Source organism: Lepisma saccharinum, chromosome 14, assembly GCF_977018435.1.
Source record: "Lepisma saccharinum chromosome 14, izLepSacc3.1, whole genome shotgun sequence".
Lineage (NCBI taxonomy): Eukaryota > Metazoa > Arthropoda > Insecta > Zygentoma > Lepismatidae > Lepisma > Lepisma saccharinum.
Genome location: NC_139242.1, coordinates 74880974 through 74892922, shown reverse-complemented (window position 1 = coordinate 74892922; position 11949 = coordinate 74880974). Strand labels below are relative to the sequence as shown.

Sequence of the window (11949 nt, the reverse complement as noted above, 5' to 3'; positions counted from 1 at the left end):
AACAAACATCGTCGAGATATTTGGCACATCTGATTTTTGTGCAATTATACATAAAATGAATAGATTTAGAACATATTTCATTGCATACTGGAAATGTCCATTGTTGGTTAAATACGTCTAATTAGAAATCAGATTTCGAGAGACATTCCGAAAGGAACACAATATTATTGTTGAAAGAAATCAACAACACTATCACACCTTCACCGTTTTCGGTAGTTCAGTTTGTTGGATTTTTTTTTGATGGAAGTAACACATTTGTTTATATTTCATTCTAAATGATTTAAAGAAAATTTACAATGAAAGGAGACGTGAAAATCGGTCCTGATTATCTCACGCGTTGTCGTTTATGCTTGTCACAAGAAAGTGCAAAAATTGATATTTTTCATGAGGAAGGTAGTAAGAGAGACATATTTCAGAAGATATTAAATTGTTTATCATTGATTGTAAGTACGATTTTAGAACTGAGTTTTCAACGTATTTATTTTTGTATTATTCCTTATGTAAACATACGTTAAGATCCTCTCCCCTTCGAAATGTACTACTTGCTCAAAAAGTAATGAGGGCTGGAGTTCCGATTGTGTAATTCCGATTTCATCATTTTGGAGCGATTTTACAATACAGGGAATTTCTCCATTTTGTTTGAAATTCGGCATACTCACTAATTTTGGCCCCCTAATCACGAATCTGCAGTCAAAATTTGGCGCTCACACGTGGAAATAGCAAAATAATCGAAATTAAGTTCTTATTTCCACACCCTCGATTTCCGAATTTCCCGCCGGTTCCGGGCTCCGCCCCTGGGGTAATCGACCTACCGCCCCCAACCGCTATCGCGGCCCCGCCTATATCTATAGACTCCCTGTTAAGGGCATGTTAGAAAGTGGCCGGATTCACCTGCCCCAAATAAGCGCCAAATTTTTACGTGAGCGCCAAATTTTAAGTGCAGATTCGTGATTAGGAGACCCAAATTAGTAAGTAACCGAAAATTCAAACAAATTGGAGAAATTCCCTGTATTGTTAAATTATACCATCATTTTATACAGGCATACTTCGAAGTTTCAGTAATACATATTTCATGTTTGCTATATGATTCTCTTCTTGTCAGCACCAGCCATTCGTTTGCTGTAGTCTTGCTTACTAGTGACAGGTTCTATTCTGCTTCCGCTCAAAGAATGGACTTGGGAATTTTATTTTTGTCTTTTCTGTCGGAAGTCAGGGAGGGTCACGTGAACCGCAGAACCAATGGGCTTTGACCAGTTGCCTTGGTGAGGGGAAATTCTCGTGGTATTCTGCCTTGGGTACTACTATACTATAGGGGTGACACCTATAAATAATTTATTTCGCACTTTTTAAAATTGCTAACTTACTATTCTGCATTGCAGAACATTTCTTTAGATGAAATAATGAATTTGTAACGAAAATAATGTCTATTTCTTACATTTACGATTACTTACTGTTACTCGTTATTTCGATTCTGTAACACACATTATTGCGATAGCGTACTGGTTCATCGCACGTTGTGAGAGTGTTTTGTCAATTTATGCAGTGTTGCAACCTTGTTCACCGGAAAATACCTACTTTTGTGCCCGGATTTGAAATTATGCTAATGCCTCGCAAACCATTGACGTTAGCCCCACAAACCATTCACGTGAGCCCCAAAAACCATTGACGTTAGCTCCAAAAACCATTCACTTTAGCCCCAAAAACCATTATCCGTAAGGTTAGGTTAAGTTAAGTTATTCTTTGTAGCTAATCAGTGTTGAATTTTTCATTCTAGTTTTTGGACTTTTAACCTCCGTCGTCAGGGTAGCGTGTAGTCATATAATGGTTGCATTCGTGGATTATTCTTGGTGGCCTAGGCTTCACCATGTCTGTCGGTCACGAGGACCTCTATATACAAAAAGTTCCCAGGTAGGATTATCAGTGGCCCAGGCTCCACTTTGTCAGATGACCACGTCAAGGTCACGATCAAGGCTTCGTGTGGCACTGTTAGGTTTCCACCTTGATCTCCGGGGACTGGACTGCCCCGGATTGCATGTTGACGTAAAGCAGGGTTGGTGTGCAATGTGTATGAATAGTTTAAAGAGACTATGCTAGGTTAGGTTAGGCAAGCATAGTAAAAGAAGAATTAAAAATACTCGACACGTCATGTTGTAGTGAAAACACGGCAAGTTTGAAACACTGACTATGGGGTTATGTCATCTAACACATCTCGTGCAGGAAGCAAATGGCGGTAGCAGAAACAGTGTGCCGGATAGAGATTTTCGCAGAAAACAACATGTATTCGCATTAAAATTGATCAAAACTACATTCACGAACTTCCACAACGCTACAGAAAATGATTTCCGTAAGTACTTTCTCCTGTAAATTTGAAGAAATCCATCACCCCTATGCTATAGTGTTAGCAGGTTAGGTTAGGCAAGCATAGTAAAAGAAGAATTAAAAATACTCGACACGTCATGTTCTAGTGAAAAAACGGAGAGTTTGAAACACTGACTGAGGGGTTTACATCATCTAACACACGGAACATTGTGCTCTCGTGCAGAAAGCAAATGGCGGCAGCAGAAAGAGCTTGTCAGACAGAGATTTTTGCAGAAAACAACATGCATTCGCATTAAAATGGATCAAAACTACATTCACGAATTTTCACAACGCTACAGAAAATGATTTGCATAAGTACTTTCTCCTGTAAAAAGTAAGAAATCCGTCACCCCTATAGTAAAGTGTTACCTTATATATATACTGAATTACAATGGATGAGCCTATCGCAAATACACCAGCGAAATCTGAAGAAAAAAAGTTGTCGTGTGTGGTATTCCTCTGTGTGGCCAGACCAGTGAATTAGTATGTGCAGTGCGAGATTATTTTGAAAAAGGAAGAGAAAATAATGGCCCTTTGCTTCCGTTTAAAAAGTGATTGGGAGAACAGCAGCGGCTCTGGGAATTAGCAGAACGTCCGTGATGTCCATCTGGAAGGAAAAGTCCCGCTTAAGGGAGACAGGCGTGGCAGCCACAATGTCCACTCCAGGTAAGAAACGACCATGCGCTAAACCTGTCACCAAACTGGGCGTGTTTCAGGAGGATGCAATCCGGTAGGATATTTATCAGTATTACGCCAGAAAAAGAGCCCTACCCTTGGGAAACAAGTGAAATCGCTAAAAGGGGAGGAGTTGTTCAGTGGCGGTAAAACTTCATTGGGGGTGGTGCTGGATAACTTGTTTTGCTGGGGGAAGTACACCGGATGAACTATTTTAATGGAGAGGGAAGACATCTTTGCCTCCCGATGTTGTTTCTTGACAGCAGTGGTGGACTGACGAAACCACGAAAGGCACGATGCCAGCTCCTACAGGAAAAGGGGATAGACTGATTTTGTGTCATGCTGGCACTTGCAAGCAAATTGTACATTATTGTTCAGATCTAAGAAATCGGGCGACATGGACGACGCTTGGTTTTTCAAGTGGTTTGAGGTGTCACTCATCCCTAACTTAGTAAGGCTGTGTGTCATCATAATGGATAATGCTCTGTACCATACGGTGCAAATAGTTAAACCCCCAACGATGGCCACAAAATATGAAATTTTTCAGTGGCTTTTGCGCCATGACATCCCGGCTTCCCACGAATTGAAGAAAGCGGAACTGATTGAGCTTGTTAACATAAACAAGCCACGGTTCCCGCAATATTACGTGGATGAGCTTGCTAAAAGAAGTGGTCACCAAGTGTTAAGACTGCCACCCTATCATTGCTACTCTAATACCATGGAACTAATTTGGGCGCAAGTGAAGGGACATGTGACCAGAAAAAACAAAGCTTTTAAAATCAATGAGGTGACAATTCTCACACAGGAAGCTGTTGTCAATGTGTCCGCAGATGACTGGAAGAAAGCCGTCCAACATACGAGAAAAGTAATAAATGACGCGTGATTAAAGGAAGGGCTTCTTGAGGAAAATGTGGACAAACTTATAATAGGTCTTGACAAAGACTAAGATGAAGATGAGGAATCTGATCAATCCCATTTCGTTGAAATGATGGAAGACTGTGGAGTGTTTCCCTTTGAGAACAAATAAGGTACGTTTCATATTTCCATAGTGATTGAGATTTGTATGTGTGTGTGGTTGTTCGATTTATAAGAAATGTGAAGCTATTAATTCCTTCTCCTTTGGTGCGGAAAAGGATTTTCAGCAAAATGTACATTCTTTACTATTTTTGTTAATTAATACTACATAAATGGAATATTCTATTATGAAGAATATGTAATATCACGAGTGTTATAACATCTTAAAGGTTTTACTTACTTTACATGTTTGAAGAATTTTACGTTTATTTTACACATCAAGTAGATGTTGATGTTGAATTGCTGTTTTCAGTCCACTTTATGCACAGACAGGCTACAGTTGAAAGTGAGATCCGAACCACTGTGCAATGTGCCAGCACACTGGTAATCAAACCTGGGACTCTTTGATTACAATGCGACGACGGTACCACTATGACACCGAAAATCTTCTTGACGTGTCATTTCTTATCCTTGAATATGTATGACAAGAGAATAAAAATTGCTTTCCAAACACAAGACTCCTGGCTTTGAAGCGCATTATAACATGCCATAGTACCACTGGAGTAAGCAGGGTTTTATTTTGGAGGGTTGGAATTGTAAATGTGGATGTTACAAAGCTGCATTTTTTTTTCCGTGGGGCGGAATAAGTAATAAAACATTTCATAATCATTAGAGTTGAACGGATATCCACGCCCATGCTGATTCTCTTACCTATCTCACCGATACCATTGTTTGAGAATGACGTGCATTAATTAAAAGCTGTTCAAAATATTGACTAATGTTAGTGTGTAAGTAAATACTTCCAATTCTGTGCATCAATTTATTAGGGTTGTGCTTTAAACATAAGAATTACATCAAAATCTGAAAATACTATTACCTAATCATAAAATACAGTTTTCCATACAACAATGGTTCAAAGTAACGGAAGCTTGGAATTTTGCATAAATTCAAGGGCCCCGCCAAAGTGCTATGCTGCATTTTTACTCGCGAAAGATTAAAATGCTGGAAAAATATCGGCCGGTGTCGGTAAATATAATCCAACAGATATCTTCCGATACTGATATCACGGTTGAAAGTGGTTTAAAGACAGGAATTATATTTGGGAGGTTGATTTAAGAGGTTCTTCAGTTACCACTTTCGTTTTTCCTGATTTTTCTTATGCTTTGAGTTGAAACTTTTGAATTTCTCAAAATTTCGGGAGGGAACTGCAGCCCCATGAGACCCCCCCTGACCCAGCCACCCATTCTATATTGCATAAATTCTGAATACAACCTAAATTTCAGGATCTTACTAAAAATGCTGTAGTTACTCTTGTGATGATATCAGTAAAACACATAATGTTCGTTCACATCCAATCAATTTACAATTCACTATTTGATATCGCTGTGTAGACAACAATGAAATTAATATAAACTATAAAGGATGGATAATATTGAGCAATCGGAACTCGACATGCAATTTTAACTGGGGAGCGAAACGAAATATGCTACCACAAGTAACTGGACCCTAAACCTTGATTGCAGTGAGAAGTAATTCATATGAACAGTCTCCACAATACCCTAGAGAGAATTCTAACCTTCCGCAATAATTCCGAGTTTCCAGCTCATTATCCAACCCCCTCCCACGAGAGAGTGGGAATCGAGCAAGCGAATGCGTGGGTCTCTGCCTCCCTGCCTCTGCCTGAAATGCGAGCGAGCGAAGGGTGCATGTTGACAGGAAAATATGCCCCGTACTACTGGAGGGAAAAATCAGACTCTCAGACATTTGGCAACACTGCTTTTCCCCCCTTCACACTAGCACAACTGGAGACGAAAAGTCTGGGTTTCCTCAAGTCCAAACTTTAGCCGGAATGACTTTAGCCGTTCATTTGTGTGAGTCGACTCATGAGCGCTCGCTCACTGAGAAGAGTCGTCAAGCTCCTTTTTCTCAAAGAGCATGCCTGAAGGGGGGTGTGGGGGGGGGTAGAGGCTGTTGAAGCAGATGATAGTATTTAAATAAACAAACACAACGGAACGTAACAGCCTCTGTCCTTCAAGTTTAATAAATTTTATTGCATTTTGTGTGTGTGGATGCATGTTTAGGTGGCCAAGATTCTGAAGTAATCGACATTCGATCTTGCCACTGAAGTTCGTGAGTTCTAGTCCCGATCTGGGCAAGGATATTCTTTGCGAGTGTCCCTTCATCTATATCATCATTCATCATGCATCCCCCTCATCATCACGATTAGCTAAAATTGGAAGAAAACCAACATAAAATAACAAAAATACAAATATGGGTCTCTGTGTGTGTGTGTGGTTATAATGTGTAAACACACACACATACACACTCACACACGCGCACAAACAAAATTTATTGCACATACTTGTTTTCATTACTCTGTCTCATGAGCGAGACTTTTTTTTTATTTGTATCTTGTTTCAGTTTGCATTTCATGCTGCAGATAATGCAAATTATGCAGTACGATAGCATGCATATAAAATGTTATTGGCTATATTTATGACAATCTTTTGTTAGTAACAATGTGCATCTACATATTTTTCCTTTTTTGCATTCCATCACTGGTTTTAATATCACAACAAATGTGAGAAAACGAGTCAGCAAAATGCACCCCAGATCTGCGCTGTGGCACATGCTTTCATTTCCACGAGCATTGTTCGTTCACAACTCTTTCCAACAGCACGAAGAGTCACAGCACAGTCCCACGACTCTTACCCCATCGTTCGTTCGTTCACAACTCTTCTCCCGCCGTTCGTTCATGACTCTCGAGATGTCACGAAGAGTCATGGAGCACCTTCTTGACTAGCTCGCCCTCCCGACTCTTCTCTTCCCTCATCCCTGGTTCAAGAGTCGCAAGCTCTCTTGCACAAGGTGCGGCGACAGTCTCGCCAGCAGCCAGCACTACTCGCTCTCCGCAGATGGCTAACAGCTGTGTTTAACAAATTTATATCGCTGATGAACATTGTCCATGTCCATCCCATGTAACTCTTTGTAGTTCTAGTCATTCAATATAAGTTTCTGGCAATATCATAGTGTATAATGTGCGATCCAATTGCTATAAAGCGGGCCATGTTATATGTATTGTTCTTTTGTTTAATGTTGCTTTCATTAGTAAAGCACCTTAACACGTACAGTCACACACACTTCTGGTTTGCAACAACCTCAATAACTTTTAATGTTGTTATTATAGCCCAGAAGTGTCCGTGACTGTACCATGAAAGTGAATTTGTTAGTCAAAATTTATTTAAGTCTTCTTATGCTCAGATACGTTAATTGGTACTGAAGCTACATTTTAAAGTGTGGTCTGAACCAATGCGCAAGATGCCTCCACCTGGAATCGAACCCAAAACAGGAAGGATTGCCAATAACAGAAAGACAACACTGTGCAAATTCCATGGTGCATGTTCGATTGAGTTGGCGTTTTAAGTCCACTTTATGCACAGTAAGGCTAATTGGGTCTGGGCCTACAGTTTGAAGTGGGATCCGAACCTGTATGTGCCTCCACCGGGTATCGAACCTGGGATCCCTTGATTACAAGGCGACAATGCTGCCACTGCACCATCAGGGAGGCGACACATGTTCTTTGTTTCTTCGTTTAAAGGATTTTTTTTCTGGCCAGCTTGAAATATTCTTGGTTCGAGTCACATGCTATTAGTGGTGTCGCTCACCTCGATGTCAGACTTTCTCTAGTGAGCGTTAGATGTGTGAGATTCTACACAGAGTGTGTCGTATTGTCTCATCAACTGGGGTTCCGATCTCTCTGCTCATTGGCGAGCATGCTCGCAAGTGCGACTTCTTCATTCTTTCAAAGAGTCGTGGTACACTTTGATGACTCCTTATCCTCACCATCGTTCAAAGAGTCATGAAAATGTGCTGTGACTCCCTCCCCTCTCACCGTAGACGGCACATTTCAGCCCTACTCACTTACAACTCAGGAAGAGAAACAGAGAGGAACCCTCTCCACCTTGCCTTCCCCACTCTACCCCCAACCACCACAGATGCATCGTCTTGTCCTCTTTCGAAAAGACACAGGTGCATGCATCCACTGTTCACGCTACAAAATACGTGGAAGAGACGGTGGGAAATAACTGCTTGGAGGGAAGGAGTCATGGCACGCATATGACTCTTTGAACGTGCCATTCGTTTCTAGTGAACGAGTTGTTCACCGCTCACAAGAGAGAGTCATTATTTTTAGAACGACTTGTTCATGAACGACCCATCACTATTGTTTACAGACTAGGTAACATGCATGGGGTGGGAAGTGGTTTGATTGACAACAGTCAACAATATCAAACACCAACAAATGATCCCACAAGTTGTTAAGAATTGGTATTTACTGTTGAATATTAATTCTCAATTTTTTTAGCAAATTAACAATGTTCATAAAATATTGTAATTGCTTTCCTTTGGATAAATGATGAGATAAATTTATTAACCTAGTGATAGCCTACATGATTAGTTTAGTGATTTAATCGGAACACTTAATATCCAAATTGTAATAATAATAAAAAAAGTAGTCATGAGAATTAAAAGAAACACAGAGCGTCGACGAAATCGGGACATGTAGTAGCCATGTAAATGTATGGACAATACTTAGGCACATGTTGCATGCATCTGGTGACAAAATTTCAACTTGCTAGTGTTAACAGCTACAGAGATATGTCCCAAAAATGGCACTTTTTCACTTAACCCATAAAATCGCCAGTCATAAATCCATTATATACTGCCCATGATCATTATTGGTTGCAAATAACAGATTGACGTGGCATCAGTCATCAGATGTCTAATTATGACTATCCGATATTTTCTTATATAGTTTTCTCACTCAAAGTGCATTTCTGGAAAAATTTTAACTCTGCCTTCTGCCAGTTATTAATTTATCTAATTTTCTGTATGGAATAAATTGATAATGTTAAGCATTGAAAAGTATCTCATTGGATGAGGCTTTATAATGGAACAAACTTACTGTAAATATCTTTTACAGTTTTTGTGATATAAATTATGAAATTTGGGTTGAGTGACTTTTGAAAAACACTGTACTATCTGACATATTTTGTATGTGCATTCCGGTGGGATATACAAGCTCAGCATGAAAATCTTGTGGTACTGTCTTCATAGAAGCAATGTGCATATGATCTTTTGGATTGTATGTCTGTAGTTCTGTTCAGTTTTGAAATGCCAGGTAGCTACTTTGCAACAGTTTATATATCCACCACACAAATACTCTGTCAAGGTGTTTTTACATTGTAAATTGCACATAGGAATTCAGAAACTATAATAATGTGTGTGTATTTTGCATTTGTAAACTTCAAAATTTCAAATTTTCCTCGGTTGTGTTTGTGGTTTTGATTACTCTTAGCTAAATTAATGTAATGACATTCACATACTATATTCATATTGTAGGCATTGATCAATGTAGTTTTTTTTTTCTCATCATCAATGGATCACATAAATTTCAGCACAGTACATTCTATAATAATGCATCTCTGGACCTGGTAGATAATACAAATGTACACATTCATTACATTATTTTTTTAATTCACTTCAGGTGTCGCAAGATGACTATCTTCCAAAGTCAGTGTGCCACGAATGTGTAAATCTACTGGATAATTTCCAGGAGTTCAGAGATTCATGTCATGAGTCGGAAAATATTCTGAATGCATACATTTCATCTACAGAGGGTCAGCAGAATTTTGAAAAGGTAGGTACTCAGAGTGTGACAGTGGAGGAATAAGGGATGTGTGTTTGCATGTGGTGGAGGTGACTATTATAAAATGTTCATGCTCCCTCAAGATCCGTGTGTATTACCACTATTTCTTCAAGCATACATTTTGCACGAACCATGTTATGAGGCGGAGTTCATAGTTTATCTAGGTGTGATGCCTGGGGCCAAGGGTTTCAAATCTGGGTATGACATCAGGGTTTCTACCAGTCAAGAATGTCAAGGAAGTCAAGAAATCAACAGGTAGGTCAAGAAAGTCAAGAAATTATGTTTGTGGTCAAGATTTTTTTTTCAATTTATCTTTCTGATCCGAAATAAGCAAAAAAGTTATAAAATATTCCTGAATTATACATTTTTATGCATTTATTATTTTTTTAAAATCACATTTCTGGAAAGAAATATTATTGAGATTCCAATGCAGTATTTTAACATTCCTGAGTACAGTGAATAACATCTCTGCTTAGGTAATGTTACAGGGTGACAATTAATGAACTATATGAAATAAAATGGAAATTAGTGACAAACCACGTAGTACACAAACTATATTGCACATGTAAACGGCAATACAGACATTCGGATATAGGTTATGACATGTTCAATATGTCTGCCATCTCTGGCGATGATGTGGGGCAGACGAACAGCAAAATTCTGCATGACTCGCTGAAGTGGCGAAACACCGATGACCTCCTGAATGGCAGTTTTCAGCTCGGCAATGGTTTTGGGGCTATTTCTGTTCACCTTGTCCTTAACATAGCCCCTTCCAGTGACCTCTGGGTACCCCAGAGCCAGAATGCGGTCCACAAAATACTCCTCCAGGACATTTTCACTTGCAAATGGCCGACATCAACACGTTGCGTGCGCATACGCATACGAATTCCCATCATGCCCTGTGGCCAGCCACGCAGTTTGGACGTCATCACGCGAACCGTTCAGAAATTATGACGGTGTTATTTCATATAGTTCATTAATTGTCACCCTGTACATATTAACAAAGATTATAACAACAGGTTACTAAGTAAATGTTGAGTTGTGTGTCTTCTTTTTCTACAAACATATTTTTTAATACAATTATAATGTTAATTGTATACAACTTGTTGGATGTGATGTTGGTGATATGTTGCTTTTTTTGTTAACTGCTAAGTTTCTATTCTTTGTCGTTGCCTTCTAATAAAGGGGTTCCGGGTTTGATACCCGGTGGAGGCACATAGTGGTTCGGATCCCACTTTAAACTGTAGGTCCAGTCCCGATTAGCCTTACTGTGCATAAAGTGAACTTAAACACCACATCAATCAATCAGTCAATCAAGTTTCTATTCTTGGAGTAAAAATTGTCAACCAGATCTTTGGACTGTTAGTTTTTCTTTGCATTTAACTTCATTATTTCACTATTGGCATCAGTTAAAACATAAACAGCAACTACACATGTTCTTTCTTACTGCAAGGATTGCCCTTTATAAAACAAACATGTAAAAATGTACTTATATTGCCTTTTTATTTTCTCTTCTTTTGATATGTGAATTTATTGATCAACAGTTATGAAATATTAACAGTGATTTAAAAAGGATGAGAGATTTAAAAGTTGTCATATATCTTCTCTACCTCTTTTAAAACTCTACATAAGGTTTTAGAAATTTCAATTGTGTGGATAAAATCCCATTGTTAGTTGCAGAGTGAACTTTCTTTGATATTATTAGTGTATTGTCGTATTATTTTAAGTAACAACTTTTCATTTCAGTTGCCCGAAATTCCTGATACCTCATATCATCGTGAGCCTGAAAATGATGCATGGAAAGTAAGAATTTCACCTTGCCCTAGCAGCAAAGAAAAGTCTTTAATTTACGAAACCGATCCATTGGGCAAAGTAAAGAGTAGTGACAATGAATGCAGTGGAACTGGTGAACTTGAAGAAAGTTGGGCTGGTGATTTCAATACAAGAAATGAACAAACTGTTGATAGTCCAAGCATTTCTGCAAGTGCCATGATTGAAGTGAGTGAACAAATATCTATGCAACAGTCTGAGGACAATGTCTATGATAGTGACCATGATAACATGGGTGATTTAGACTCGGATGAAGATATTCAAATTATTGAAGAATATTCAGACGACAATGCAAGGCAATCTTCTCAGGACAATGTGAGGTAATTACAATTACATTTTAGGTAGCATAAGTTTTTTTTTTCACA

At 38.9% G+C, this 11949-nt stretch overlaps 1 protein-coding gene across 2 annotated transcripts in view; it reads left to right on the top strand.

The window, feature by feature from the left end:
• Positions 1-230: 230 nt before the first annotated feature.
• Positions 231-11949, top strand: part of LOC145999028 (uncharacterized) — a 55142-nt gene continuing 43423 nt past the window's right edge. For both annotated transcript variants that reach the window (XM_083135929.1, XM_083135928.1), the window contains exons 1-3: positions 231-443; positions 9593-9745; positions 11501-11904. In XM_083135929.1, coding sequence (XP_082992055.1) covers positions 297-443; positions 9593-9745; positions 11501-11904 — 704 coding nt within the window. In that variant the 5' untranslated portion in view covers positions 231-296. The remainder of the gene's footprint in view (positions 444-9592; positions 9746-11500; positions 11905-11949) is intronic.